The following is a 15467-nucleotide window of genomic DNA, read 5'->3' as shown; positions in this document are numbered from 1 at the left end:
GAAAGTGACTCTCAGCCATCATTATGATGTTCCTGGATGCCAAAATAACAGTTTTCAATCCTGGCCAAATACTTTCCTAGGATTTCCCTGCTCCCATCCCTCTTCCTTGATACTTTCCTCTTGATCATAACTCAGTACACATATACAGACACACACACACACACACACACACACACACACACATGCACACACACACACACACACACATATATATATACATATAAATAATCATATGTAATCATGACACAATACTACAATAGATGAGTCACTGCATGAGCTCCACTCTGACATTTTATTTCATTTCATTTTTTTAATTAGATGACTGATAAAGAGCTTTCAAGTTCCAAAGTTCTTTGGTTCCCTTTATTCTTACAATGAAATGTTTACTTCATGAGAAAGTCTCTATTCTCTGAGTGAAAGCAATGTGGAATGAAACAGTGCGCATAGCACCCCTGGTTTTATCAATGCTCTATTGAAATGCTCCTTTTTTAGGAAGGTGAATAATAAACAGGAAATTGAACTGAGAGAGTGGTAGGAGTATTGATGAGAAAAGACAAAGCCTTTCAGAAAAACGGGCAAAAAAAAAAAAAAACCCTGATGATTCTGTGTAAGCAACCAAGCGTCGTTATTATGGGCTGGCAGTCTTATTTGTACTGAAAGTCTCCTGATGTTGATAGAGATTTGAGAGCCTGTATGCATTTTTTGTACATTCTAAATTGTGATGTCCCAAGGCCGAAATCATTAACATATCTAGAAAACCGTGTGTCATTTGTCCTGATCTCAGCCTCTTTCTCTCAGATCCCCTTCCTTCTCACTCCAGCTGCCCTGCTCTTCGCTGTATCATGGCACATCTCAGAGCCATGGCGCTGAAGGTTCTCTTTGCCTCAAACTCACTCTTCCTCACGTGTCTGAATGGCTGACTTCCTCTCCTTCCTGAAAACCTCTGTTCAAATGTAGTCCGTGAGGCCCGCTGACTGCCCTTTTATTTTATTTTTAAATATATTTTACTGATTTTTTACAGAGAGGAAGAGAGAGGGATAGAGAGTTAGAAACATCGATGAGAGAGAAACATCAATCAGCTGCCTCCTGCAACCCCCTACTGGGAATGTGCCCGCAACCAAAGTACATGCCCTTGACCGAAATCGAATCCAGGACCTTTCAGTCCTCAGGCTGACGCTCTATCCACTGATCGAAACCGGCTTTGGCCTGACTGCCCTTTTAAATTGTAGACTGCCCATAACCCTTAATTTAATTTTCCCCTATTTGCATGTGTCTCCCTTTTAACACTATATAATTTACTTATTTATTATTATTATGTCTCTCCCCCTCCTAGGATGTAAGCTCTCACAAATCTCTTTTCTGCTTTGATCACTGTTGTGCCCTAAGTGTTTACAAAGGTACCTGGCATATACTACCGTAGGAGCTTAATTAATGTTAATTGAATAAGTGTTTGAATCTCTGAGCAAAGAACTTGGATATATATAGACTACTCAGGAAATCCTTATTGTATGAAAGAACTATTTTAGATTGTATAATTTGCATTTTATAGAGCATTTTGAATTCCCTATTACACATACCCAACCATCCAGCTGTGACAGGTTAGGACCGGAGTCATTGCACCCCCGGATGGTTGCCACCGTCCTGGATAGGAAACAGAGTGGATGAGCAGCGTGTCTAAAGTTACAAAGAGGGGGCAGTCTTCTGACTCCTGTTAAAACGGAACTGCAGTTGCTGTGCCTTCTGGGGTAGAGATTTGCAGTTTGCAGAATGGGACATGTCATTTCACATATAAACTGTTTCCTATCTGGTATGCCTGTGTTGCTTCCAAGTTTATATTAAAGAAGATGTTACCTTTTACTTAGATGTTGAAGCCTCACAGCGTTTATTGTCATTCTTGCCAACCATGGGTAGCAGATGATTTGATTTGGAGAAAGAAAGCATTAAACATGTATGACATTCAAAGCAACGTTGATCCGTTTCATAGTCCTTTTTCCTTGTTGGCCCTTGGTCCGGCTCCTGGTTGTCTTTACAAAACTTTTCTGCCTCTGTTGACTTTGTATCGTTTTCCTAAAGGAAAGGTAAAAGTGGAAGCTTTCATTCTAGAATAGGTCTCGTGCAACTTGTTTAAAAACCCAGGAAGCTTTTGTGTAATGCATTGGGGGAGATGTCAGCATGCCTAAGGAGCCTTACCACTCACTGTCTGTGAACCTGAGGGAAAGGAGAGTGGCTTTCAAACACGTGCCTGCTGTTACCCACCTGCGGTGCCTAACGGTAATTGCTCCTCATCAATCACCGCGCTCCGGCCCTCACCGCGCGGGCCGGGGAGGAGGGAGGAGAGGAGACTGCACGAGCGGCTCAGGTCGGAGCTGCCTGGACCCTGCGGTGCGGCTCCCGGGCCGCCTGGGTGCTGAGCCGCCTCCCTCCGGCTGCTGATTGGCGGCCCCGCAGCATCCACAGCCGCCGCCCCCCGGATCCCCGCGCCCTCCCGGCGGACTCTCCCCGGAGCAGCTGCATCTCCGCCCGCCGCCGCCGCCGCCGCTCCATCCGCTCTCCTCGCCGCAGCCCAACAGGTGGAGGGAGGTCGGGCGGCCCGGAGAGCGCGTCCGGCCGGGCCGGGGAGCGGGGCAGCAGCCCGGGGTCCCGCCGCCAGGACGCCGCGCATCCTGTACCGCGGCCGGAGCGGGGCCGCCAAGATGGGCCGGCAGGGCCGCCCCGTGCAGCGCTCCCCGAGCCGCAGCAGCCTGTCCGCCTCCTTCGAGGCGCTGGCCGGCCTCTTCCCCTGCGTGCACTCCCCGGAGGAGGACGCGGAAGGTGAGCCGGAGCCGGGGTGGCTGGCTGGTTAGGTCTCAGACCTCAGGGAGTCGGTGGTTGGAGGGGTTGGGGTGGGGGGGGGACACCCGGCTTTGCCTTCTGGGGTAGAGACTTGCAGTTTGCAGAATGGGACATGTCCTTTTCACTTACGAACAGTTTCCTATCCGGTGTGTCCGTGTTGCGTCCAAGTTTGTATGAAGAAGATGTTGTTACCTTTGATTACAGCGCTTATTGTCATTCTTGGCAACCATAGGTAGCAGGTGATTTGATTTGGAGAAAGAAAGCATGAAACATTTAGGGGGAGAGAACTGTAGGAAGCAGGGTCCCGGGCTGTGATGGGGAAGCGGACCCCCGGGGCGCTGGTTTGGAGAGAGAGCGCCCTCCCAGCGCCACGGGCAGCGGTTCCCTGGGAGGTGCACTCACCCAGGGCCTGGAAGTTGAATGAGGATGGGCCCTGGTGGGAGGCAGGCGGCCTCCGAGGGGCGCTCCCCGCTCTGTGTGTGTTTACCGTTATATCTCGGTATTTGCATTTAAGGTAAGGTGACCAGACTTCCCGCTTCTGGCCGGACAGTCCCGATTTTTAACAATCTGCCCCGCGTCCCGCGGCGTTTTAAAAAAAAAAAGTCCCGATGTTTAGAAAGATTCTTTCCAAACATCGGAATTTTTTTTAAAATATATTTTAGTGATTTTTTTTTTTTTATAGAGAAGAGAGAGACATAGAGAGACACATTGATGAGGGAGAATCATCGATCAGCTGCCTCTTGCACACCCCCCACAGGGGATGTGCCCACAACCAAGGTGCATGCCCTTGACCAGAATCGAACCCGGAGCCTTTCAGTCCCCAGACCGAAGCTCTATCCAATGAGCCAAACCGGTTTTGGCAGAACATCGGAACTTTTTTTAAAAAACGCTGCGGGATGCGGGACAAATTGTTAAAAATCGGGACGTCTGGTCACCTTAGTTAAGCCCGAGGACGGAAATGCTCAAAAATAAAGGTAGCGGCAAAACTTTGAAACGGGAGTCCCAGGGTGCACAGGGGAAGGCTGACACCCCTGGAGGCGGGTTGTGCTGTGGAGACTTGGAACTTGGGGCCCACGATACTGGGACTCTCACAACTGGTTGTCGATCTCTGGTTATCATTAAGCTAATGAGAAAAACCAGGGAAGGGGACTTGCCGTTTCAAACTTTTCGCCAGGTGGTTTTTCAGGTCCTTCGTAGAGTTTTGGATAACACCACATGTTTTCTTTATAAAGAACTTCTCTATAAGTTTGAACTGACACTAAAAATACGATTTGTAAGCCAAAGTAAGAACTGACTGCTGAATAATAACAGTGTCCTGACATTGGAGATGCCGTGTATTAATGTATTGACATACTCGTTGTAAATTGTGTTCACCCTTGCCCACAAATGCAAAGGTTATCATCATCCTGTAAACCCTATTGTACCTAACGGGATTTATTGTGTGTGTGTTTTTGTTTTTGTTTTCTGTGACCATCAGTGATTTCTTATTGGGAAATCTGTTAGGGAGACTTGATTTGGAAGGAACTATTTGCTCTCAAAAGAGGTAGAACTAAAGCTTTTCCCTTATTTTGCCCAGTGGGGAACAAGGAGGTGGAAGTCAGAGGAGGGAGAGTGTGTCTGAAAGTGGCCTTTGGAATAGTTGGCTGGTTAGAGCTATCCAAGTTCCTTCCAGCTTACTGTTGCAATGTCAGGTTGCTGTTGATCAGTACAGGTTTAATATCAGGGTACTTCCCTAAAGGTGGTTTAACATTTTTGTGGTAATCCTTTGCTGTTCTTGTGCACACGTACGTTTCATTTACGTTCTACTACAGGCCTGGTGCATGAAATTCGTGCAAGAGTAGGCCTGCCTTCCCTCTGGCACCCGGGACCCAGATTTCCCTCATAGCCCTGGTTTCACCGGAAGGTCATCCAAGAGGACATCCGGTCTAATTAGCATATTACGCATTTGTTATTATAGATCATTACATGCTTAAAATTTCAAGAAATGTAAACACCTCAAGAATTTAGAAGTTCAAATTAGGTAAGCGAATGATTATAATTGTAGCTAAAAATTTATCGTCAGCCAGGCACTGTTCTAAGAACTTGACCTGTCTTAAGCCTGTATCTCTTAGGCTTAAGACAACCGTAAGAAGCAGTACATGCTTTTATTATCCCCATTTCACAGATGAGTAAACTGAGACAGAGAGAGGCTCAGAAACGTGCCCAGGTTCACCCAGAGAGTAGGTATGAGTTACCTTTGAACACAGGCCATCAGCAAGACAAGCTATGTACTCGGCTTCAGCCTACACTAGATTACTACTTACATATACTTTAGCTACAGTCACCTACCTAGTAGTGGTGAAGCTGGAATCCAGGTGTGCCTGGAAAATCACATTTAAATAAAACACATTATTGTAGACATGTTCTTCAAAAAAAAAAAAAAATGTTTTACACCAGGTCTTCAGTCTTGAGTTTGCTTAAACTATCATCATTAAGCTGTAACCAGAATTGTTGGATTTACAAAGTACCATCCTAAAAGCCTTTTTTTTTTTTGTGACCAAAAGAAAAAAAAAGCTTATATAAATGTGAAGATTTTCAAAATTTAAGGTACATTCGTGTAACCTTGGCTCTCGCAGATTGGTCCCAGAGGAAATCCCTACATCTACCCATGGCTAAATTGGAATGGATTTTTGTCCTATAATATGGCTTCTGGAGTTGCCAAGACAAAATGTTCCATACGGAAGCCAACATTTTAAAAGAATGAAGCATATAGTTCTTTACAGGTAACTAGAGAGGAGGCATTTTCTATAAATGAGAGCTCTTCCCACTGGGTTACTGTCCTTTTACAGCCAAGACAGGAAATCCTAACTTGCTTTTTTGATTTCTCAATATTTCTACCACCCTCGAAAGTCCTGATTTTTTTTTTTTTTTTTTTTTTTTTTAGGGTATTTCAGCATACCCTGCAGAGTTGTAAAAGTTAGAAATCAATGTCCTGGAGCAGTGTTGCTTCACAATTTTTTTATTGAAACAACCCACAGAGGATACATAAAGTTTATGTGGATAACATAACTTCATGAGCCTACTCAAGAATGTGTTGTTATAGTCATAGCTGTGAAACCCATTCTGACTTATAAAGAAAAGTAAATCCATTGCAACAGATGAACTTCACCCTGGTTGAGAACAACTTGCCTATGGAGAGAAGTGGTCTAGCCCAGTGGTCGGCAAACTCATTAGTCAACAGAGCCAAATATCAACAGTACAACGATTGAGATTTGAAAGCCACATTTTTTAAACTTAAACTTCTTCTAACACTACCTTTTCAAAATAGACTCGCCCAGGCCGTGGTATTTTGTGGAAGAGCCACACTCAAGGGGCCAAAGAGCCACATGTGGCTCGCGAGCCGCAGTTCGCCGACCACTGGTCTAGTAGATCAGTAAGTCTGTCTGGTTGTAAAGCTAGCCTATTGTTTGTCTTTTCGGAAATAGTGCCATAGCTAAATCACCTCAAACGCCCTCTGTCTTCCAGTTCCATGTTCTCACTTCATTCCTGCGCGGTATATCCAGACATTGCCCTTCTACAAAAGGAGTGCCAAGAAGTTGATGGAGAGGCCATGTTCTTTCCATTCGTTTGCTCATGTAGAATTATTGACCGAAGTTATTTTATGTGCTAGTAGCTTTGCTAGTCCCTGAACTAGGTGGATATGCTCTCTACCCTCTTAGAGTTTTCAGTCTCGTGGAAACAGGTATTAATGGGAGTGACTGTGTAATTGTAAGTGCTAGGAAGGTGAAGTACAGAGGGCAAAGATTATAAGAAAAACCTCATGTAGGAGAAAGTGAGAGGTACACATGAATTCAGGCATCAGTGGCAGGTCCCAGTCTCTCTTCCGCACACCTTTGACAACAACTTGCCCAGAGTCCACAGCCAGCAAGAGGTGGAGCTAGGCTCTGTACCCTGATCTGCCTCTGGGGTTTACAATCCTAACTAGTCTGGGTATTGTTGCTTTATTATTACACTGGATTTCCTTATGATAATATGCTGTATTCTTTAAAAAATGAAGTACAATAATAATAGTTACCATTTATTGAGCACCTTCTCTGTGCCCCATTTCTTTGATTTTTGTGATAATTCTTCAAGGAAGTTTTTATTTTCATCATTTTGCGCACGTGAAAACTGAGACTTAGAGAAGTTAAACCATGTGGCCATGAACTGTAAATCTCAATGGGGCTGATTTCAGTGAGGATGAAAGGGATATTTTTATAAGCAAAATAATTTATGATTGTTGACTATTTGGGGTTTTTTGTTGTTGTTTGTTTGTTTTTTGTAAGCTTGCAGGGATTTTTTTCACATAATTTGATTTTTTGCTTTCTTGATCTTGAGTATATTCCAGATAACTATTCTCCAAAGCTCTGAGTGCAATTTAAAAAAAATAAAAGTAACAATAATAGTACTTTGCTATATTTAACAGTTTATAAATTATGTTTACTAATTTTACCATTGAATCCTAACTGAAGTTATCTTCACTATATAAATTAACCCAAACATTGAGTATACTTCCCTAATGTAGAATATTATTGCATATAGAGGTTTCAAACATTGTGGGTAATTCTGAGAAAGAAGGAACCATTTTAAGGAAAAAGATATCATTCTTAGTAGGAAAAACAACCCCACAACTTCCGACCCATGGACTGAAGGGCAAATAGCATGGTCAAAGACTGTAGGAAAATGGCTCATTTTCTAATACTTGATAGGCCTGGTTTCTCAGAGACTACCTTAAGTTACCTGTGGTTCTGTGCTAGCTGTTCTTAATTATATAGTTTTGAATGTGTAATTTGTGATGAATTTGATTCACTTGATTTTGTGGCATGCTGCTTCTGGTTGAAAATATGGCTTGGCAATCATACAGAACAGATCCTGTCAATAATATTTAACTGAATAAATTAGCTCATTTAATTTATTTTACATGCCATGGACTTGAAAATTAAGTTGCAAGAAAACCATCAAAGAAACAAATATTTTCAAAATCACCAGATACTAGTGGTAGGCAAACCGTGGCTCTTTGGTCCCTTGAGTGTGGCTCTTCCACAAAATACCACATCCTGGACGAGTCTATTTTGAAGAAGTGGCATTAGAAGAAATTTAAGTTTTAAAAATGTGGCTCTCCAAAGAAATTTCAATCGTTGTACTGTTGATATTTGGCTCTGTGGACAAGGAGTTTGCTGACCACTGAGATAACCGAATTAAGTTTCTTTACATATGATAGTGAAGCTATGAGGAATTAATATACAAGGAACTAAACAGACCATAATACAAAGACCTATTTAATTCTCCCCTACTCTTTAAGATGCTATGCAACCAATAAGAAGAGTATAAAACACAACTTATTCTAATCTTTGTGTATGATAACATACTTAATTCTTAATAAGCAGCCCAATTTGATTATAATGGAGCTTAGCACTTTGCCCTTGTTTCATTAAAATAAAATAAAAATTCCATACACTTAAATGTAATCCTCCTAAGAACAGACATCATGCCTAGTACAATAGGTATCCAGTATCTATTAATAACAGTGTATAGTCCTACCATTCTTTGTAAGATGAATATCAGTATAATTGATAAGACATAATATCTATTATATTTATACTGTTTTTAAGTTGTAATGTGATTTGATTAGGACTTTTTTTAAATTCCGTAATCATAGATTTATACATCTTCAAAATGCCAATAATAGGGACAGGACATCAATACAGATTTATAATTTAAATATGTATCTTTTCTAGGGGATATTATTTTTTGCTAATTGATGATTATGTATAATAAAGCATTTCCTAAATGAGTCCATACCATATTCAGCAATACTATCTAATAAAATAGTAATATGCAAATTGACCATCACTCCAACACAAGATGGCTGCCACAAGATGGCCAGCAGGGGAAGGCAGTTGGGAGGGACCAGCTCTGCAAGGGAGGGCAGTTGGGGGCGATCAGGCTAGCAGAGGAGGGAAGTTGGAGGCAACTGGGCCTGCAGGGAAAGGCAGTTGGGAGGGACCCAGGCCTGCAGGGGAGGGCAGTTAGGGGCAAACAGGCTGGCAGGGAAGCAGTTAGGCATCAATCAGGCTGTCAGGGGAGTGATTAGGGGTGATCAGGCTGGCAGGCAGAAGTGGTTAGGGGCAATCAGGAAGGCAAGCAGTTGGGAGCCAGCAGTCCTGGATTGTGAGAGGGATTTCTGACTGCCCATTTAGGCCCCATCCTACAAGAAACAGGCCTAAACAAGCAGTCGGCTATCCCTTGAGGGGTCCCAGATTGGAGAGGGTGCAGGCTGGGCTGAGGGACACACATCCCGGTGCATGAAATACTAGAAACCTCTAGTAATACAATGATTTTCTGTTAGATTTACATTCTAGGCACATAAGGTGTGGCAGAAGATTTTGGAATTAAAGAAAATAAGTGAACACAAGTTAACTCTACTACAAAAGTCAAGTTAAACCCCAAATTTGCTTCCAGCCTTCCGTATGTTCACTAAATTCACAACTAGTCATTGGGGGTGGCCTTTCCTATGGAGACAGCTTGTACGAAGTGACTTACAAACACCCATTAGGAAGTTGTATTGGCAGCACCCCATTGCCTCCAAAGAGTATGGTTTAATGTAAATGCTTCCTGCTGTTCTTACATGTGACGATTGCTCACACAAAGATCGGTCTATACATTTGTTCTATCTCATATGGTAATGGTGTGTGATTGGAAAAGATGGGGGTTTACTTCATGCTATGGATACATAATACTATTTGAGCAATTGAAGGAAAAGCTCACATAAAAATGATAATATCCACTCTAGTTTTGAGGTATCATTTCTTAAGACTTAGATTTTGCCTGAGACTAAAACGAAAGGACTGTTTATTTTAGCTATTTCATCCGTCATCGGTTCTTCCTTTGTAACTCCTATAAGTCGGGACAGGATGGCACCATTTATCAGTGAAATTGGCCAGGCGTCATGAGAAAGGGAAGAGCGAGGACTCTGAGAAGCTGGGGGAAGCTTTCCCGTCCATCGAGGAATGGTAGTACGCAGTTCTAAATAATTGATGCCAAATTGAATAGCGGCCCAGGGTTGGCAAATCCACTCTGACTTTCTCCTCTAAGAAAAGCTATAAATCTGGAAGTTACTTAAAAATTTAAAGTGTTGGCACCTAAACGAAAAATTTTAACATTATTTGGTCCAAACAAAGTGTACCGATTGACCAAATATGTGCCACCAGCTGGCAACTTCTATCCAGGAAATGCTTCCTCCTCAACTTTTTTTTTCTCCATTTTCCTTCTTTCCCATCCCCATCATCACCTTGATAGTTTGGGACCACTTTAGCTCGCCTTTGAAATCACGTGAGTCTCCCAGTCTGCTGTCTCTACCTTCTGGATCTCCCCACTGCTATCTAACTTTATTGCCTCTGTATCAATTCCCTTAAACATTATCTGGATCTTAACACCACTCTTCTAAAATCTTCAGTGGTTTCCATCTCCCACTAAATGAAGCCTGAGGCTTGGCACTCAAAGTCTTAACAATTTGGTTCTTCCATTTGGATAGCTTCTCTGCCTTCTACAAACCTTAGGAACTATCAACAAAACTAAGCCTTATTGCTCCTTACCTCCAATTTTTTGTTCATGCCTTCCTATTCTTCCTTTACCACCGTCCATGCATGTCTGATTGCCCTTCAGGTTAGGAATGTTGCCCCAACTCATACTGCAGAACTAGCCCTGCCAAACTACCACTTCTGTTGGGCACAGACGTCACAGCGTGTACATGGATGTTGAGTCCCTGCCATAGGATCACTCCCAAAAAACTATATGTTGTGGCCACTGCCCTCCTTAGAACGGAAGCCTGTGGTGCCTCTGCTTCTTTGTTTCAGTAGCTTCAGATTCCAAGTCTGGGGCAGTGGTTGGAATCTGATTAACAGAACCTTGGTCCTGTGCTCCTGCCCTTTTAAAATGATACGTGACAATCTTAACTTCTACAATTGAAGAACGAGGCATTGCTGGTACACAGGAAGAGCGTTCAAATGCTGGTGAGCCAAAAACATGAACAAATATCTACTTAACAATGAGAAGTAACTACCAACGGGGAGGGGGTGTCATTACGCTCGCCTTAATGACCTATTTAATTTTTTAAAATACTAGTTTGCTATTAATTATTTTCCTCTTGCATAAGCAGACAGGAAAGAGGGGGAGAGCAATGGGAGAAGGGTAAGGGAAAGAATATGACTTCTAATTTGAACATTTTCAGCAGATTTGGCCACACGAATGTCCAGCACACTCTTATTTTGCATATAGAATAGAGTCAATTCCTCCCCAGAGAGACAACCTTAAAATGTCGTATGTTTCCTGCGTGCAGGTTAAAATCTAGGATTTTGAGTGGTGCGCAGCCCTCTCCCTCGCACCCAGATGTGGCTTCCCACCGAAAGACGAGTCGTCTGCCTTCCATACATCCAGTGTAAATGGTACTTAACAACAGGATGGCCGAATAAAAACCCTCCTTTCGAAAGGAGAGGACGGGAACACAAAGCCATCCATCACCCACAGAAAAGATAAAACCCCGCTCAGAAGTAATGGTGAAGGTTGAAAGCAGAATATGTTTCTTGGCTGACTCACTCGGCCCTTTTGGAAGGTCTGTTTTCTGGGAAGTGTTTCTTTGTCCTTTAGTCTTCGAAGCTACGGGCTTACCTTGAAGAGGCGGCCACGTGGCTTTCACAGCCTGCTTGCTAGTGCAGATTAGGAAAACTCAGTAGTTACTTTAGGGGTTGAACAGACTTCTGTATGTGGGCGAGTAATTCTGTTTTCCTCTACGGGTCCTTCAAAAATGCAGTAGGCTTACAGTCTTTTTGACTCCATTTGGTTTCAAGTGTGGGTACCTCCAGTCAAACACCTCCCTGGACAAAGATTCTGAGCCTCGAGTTACTGTTCTTTTAGTTTCTAGCCTCTGTGTCCTTTGCTCTCAACTCAATGGCAGCCACCTTGGTTTGAAAGCAATGGGTTTGGGCGGGAAGGGAACCCCTTAATTCAGTTTGCTCAGAAGGCTTTCTTTTTTTTTTCTTTTTTTTTTTTAATATATTTTATTGATTTTTTACAGAGAGGAAGAGAGAGAGATAGAGTTAGAAACGTCGATGAGAGAGAAACATCGACCAGCTGCCTCTTGCACACCCCCTACTGGGGATATGCCCGCAACCAATGTACATGCCCTTGACCGGAATCGAACCTGGGACCTTTCAGTCCGCAGACCGACGCTCTACCACTGAGCCAAACCGGCTTCGGCGGAAGGCTTTCCTTTTTGGATGGCAAGCTCCCCCTTATTGATACACACTGTTTTTCCTGCACGTTTAGGATGACTTTACATTATGTCAGTCATTTTTAAAATCAGACTTTGTATAGCATCTTACAGGTGTCAGATTTTTTATGCAGATTGTGGTAGCTGGTCCTTATTCATCAGTCCTCATTAAATGCCACTACATGTCATATATTCTGTGATGTAGGCGCAAAAGACCTCAGCTTCAGAAAGGGAGATTACCTGCCCAGGGTTCTAAAAGGGCCAGCTAGATCTTGAACTCATATTATCTGGTCCTAAAATGGCACAGCTTTTATACGCAGATATACTGTCCCCATATTTGAGGTCTTGAAGGACAAAATAGGTAAATAAATCAACCTCTTTCATATATCTTCGATATAAACTTTATAGATGGGACAGTATGGCCACAGTGACCATGGAGTTGGGTAGAGTGCTGGAGGCAATTCTCAAACTTGCAAGTTTGAGATAGAGGGAGTTCAAGTGCAATTTGAAATTATTACTGGTTTTTAAAGATGAAAATCCACCAGAGGAATTAGCCACACTGGACCTCGGCTTTCTTGTTGCTACAATAAGGGAGGACATAAACTACAAAGGTACCCTGGATCCCAAAGACAGCTTCTGAAATTCTCTGATTCAATCCTTTTAGGAATTCTAATTTTAATGCATTGTTAAAATGATTTAAATGTAATACAAAACGGCTTCTCCAAATTATACTTATTCTGAAAAATGGTAGTTTTGAATAATAATGCAAAAAGAGTGCCTTATTCATTCAAAGGACATAAATTATAGTAAAGGCTAAAAGTTCAAGTCAGTTTTCAGAATCTACCAGCTGTCAAACCTGTCCCCAGAAGTCATTTTGCATATTAACATCAAGAAAGTTCTGACTCTAAAGTAAGTCCGTCTGCAAGATGAGGCCTTCCAGGGGAGATGAGTGAACGGGGGGTATCCTATGGAGATAGGATTTGGAAAGAGGTCATTGTGACTTTAAGTTTGGCCTTTCATGGTGAGCTCATTTGGGGGCTTAGGAGAATTCCAAATGTGTGGTAGCAAAGAGGACCTTCTGATTTTTGTTGTGCAGTCACTCAGGGTTTTCTGGTTTTCAGACACTGTGAGGGAAACTGGCCCTTTGGTAGTTTATTTAATCAGGAGGCTTTCTTTGAATGGAGCCTGTGCCAAGTCAATGAGTCATCACACTGAGCGGAGCAGAATAATGGGCGCCTCCTGTGTCCAGCTTTCTGCCTGTGCTGTTTTGCAGCTCAGAACTTGATTTTTACCTGCAGACATTTTCTCCAAATGCACGTTGGTTTAAAATACCAAAAACAGGAGAGTGAGTTGTTTAAGGGTTCTAAAACATAATCTGGGCCTTAGTTTTATAGTTTGCTACCTGAGTATTTTTAAACATCTTTACACACACACACACACACACACACACACACAATGTATTTATAGATAGGTAAGATATATATGTATATATACTTTTAAAAACATATATACACCTTTTTATCGTGGCTATTGAGCTCTTACAAATAATTTTAGGTGGTCCACTCCTATGGTTATAATAAATTATTTTCATAGATCTCTCCATTAATAATTATCTTTAAAAAGTACTTATTGCTGATTACTAAAAAGTAAGCAGCTTAAAGAGCTCAACCGAAGGACTTGTATGCATGCATATAAGCATAACCAATGGACACAAAACTCTGGGGAGGGAGGGCATGTATGGGGGGGGGCAATGGTAAGATATGTACACATATAATACCTTAAAAAAAATTAGCAGCTTAAAGAAACACCCACTCATTATGCACGGTTCTGTGGGTCACACATAGCATGTCTGGGTTTTCTGCTCAGTGAACCACGTGGCTGAAGTCAAGGTGGTGGCTGGGCTGAGCTCTTGCCTGGAGGCTCTGGAGGAAAAGCTGCTTCCAGGGTCACCCAGCTCCCCTGTTTCCTTGCGGTCGGCAGCTGGGGGCTGCTCTGGGGTCCTTTCCACAGAGTCCCCTCCATCTTCAAGCCAGTAGCAAGTGTACACTGAATCCTTCTTGTGTTTCGGATCTTCCCAATTGACCTTTCCGGAACCTCCCAGAGAAAGCCCTCTGCTTTTAAAGGTCTCCTGTGTATGTATTAGGCCCTCACAGATCATGTCCGTATCGTCAGGTTAACCAATTAGTAACCTTAATCACATCTGCAGAATCCCTTTTGCCGTGCAAAGTAGCATAATCACAAGGGCTCTCTCAGAATTCTGCCTGCCACGCTCACTCAACATCGAACCTTCAGTGTTCTATAGGTTCCGTTTTCAGGTTGAAGAGCATGACAGAACAACTGGAACACTAAATGAGTTATATTTAGTTTAAATTACTTTTGTTTTGAACGTGATGCAAAGGATTTGTGGTACCGAAAAACACATTTCCTTTTTAAAATAAGTCTATATATGTATCAGATAGAAATACATTTAAGAAACATATTTTAAGGAGCTCTTACAAAAGCCCAGCCTATGGCCTAGAATTCTTTGATTCCACCAGGTGACAAGGAGTAGCATTATCTTCCCCAGTGCATGCTACTAACCCTGGTCTTGGTCGTACACTAACGATGCAAACTAGGAGACTTGAGAGCTAAGAGACCAGAGATCCTCTGTCATCCTCCCCTCCCTTTTCTGTAAATAAGGGACCAGAGCCTCAGAGAAGGCCACAGGGCCAGCTCATTAGTGGTAGAGATTGGCCTCGAATACATGTTAATTTGATTCCCTACCTGGTAGTAATAACAGTGTCATTAATTGAAGATTTTCTATATAACAGATACTACCCCAAGTACTTTAAATATATTGTTTTCTTTAATCCTCACAAGAACTCTGTGAGGTAGACCTCATTATTGCCAGCGCCATTTCAGTGTGAGAAAACTGAGTCCTGGGAGGGTAACTTAGCATCACCCAGCTGGTACGCAGCGGGAGAGACAGTGGGACACCAGGACCTGACCTGCTCCTCCCCCACCTTTCGCTGGGACAGGACCTCTCACACAGCACAGAGTTAGCTCAGTGCCGTCTCTGTCTCCATTGTCAGCTGCACAGGCTGCCAGTTGGTTATCTGACAGCCAGTCCGTGATTAGCAGAGAATTGGAGTCTGGGACCTGGGCACGCACTCCGGCCCTGTCATTGTCTATGTGGTTTCAGGGATCTGTGTGACCTTCTGGGGACTCGGTTGCTGTGTATGTGGAAGGCGGGATCTCTAGAGTTGTCCCGAAGAGGATGCATGTCAACAGCAGTCTGTAAACCAGAGGACCGCATGCCCATGGTTTTGTTCTTGGACAGATGATGGCTGGTTCTCATCACCCTATAGCC

General features: G+C 43.0%; 1 protein-coding gene across 8 annotated transcripts in view; it reads left to right on the top strand.

The window, feature by feature from the left end:
- The window catches only part of RIMS2 (regulating synaptic membrane exocytosis 2), a 213156-nt gene that overhangs the window by 186001 nt on the left and 11688 nt on the right, over positions 1-15467 (top strand). Inside the window, exon 1 of one of the 8 annotated variants that reach the window (XM_036436627.2) lies at positions 2414-2811. The exons of the other annotated variants lie outside the window; for them this stretch is intronic. Within the exon in view, the coding sequence (XP_036292520.2) occupies positions 2694-2811 (118 nt within the window). The 5' untranslated portion in view covers positions 2414-2693. Of the gene's footprint in view, positions 1-2413; positions 2812-15467 lie in introns of those variants that run through there. 8 annotated transcript variants of the gene reach the window in all.

The sequence above is a fragment of the Pipistrellus kuhlii genome, unplaced genomic scaffold (genome assembly GCF_014108245.1).
Source record: "Pipistrellus kuhlii isolate mPipKuh1 unplaced genomic scaffold, mPipKuh1.p scaffold_m20_p_14, whole genome shotgun sequence".
In the NCBI taxonomy this organism is placed as follows: Eukaryota; Metazoa; Chordata; class Mammalia; order Chiroptera; family Vespertilionidae; genus Pipistrellus; species Pipistrellus kuhlii.
Note: the sequence above shows the minus strand (reverse complement) of the source record. Positions and strands in the feature narration are given on the sequence as shown.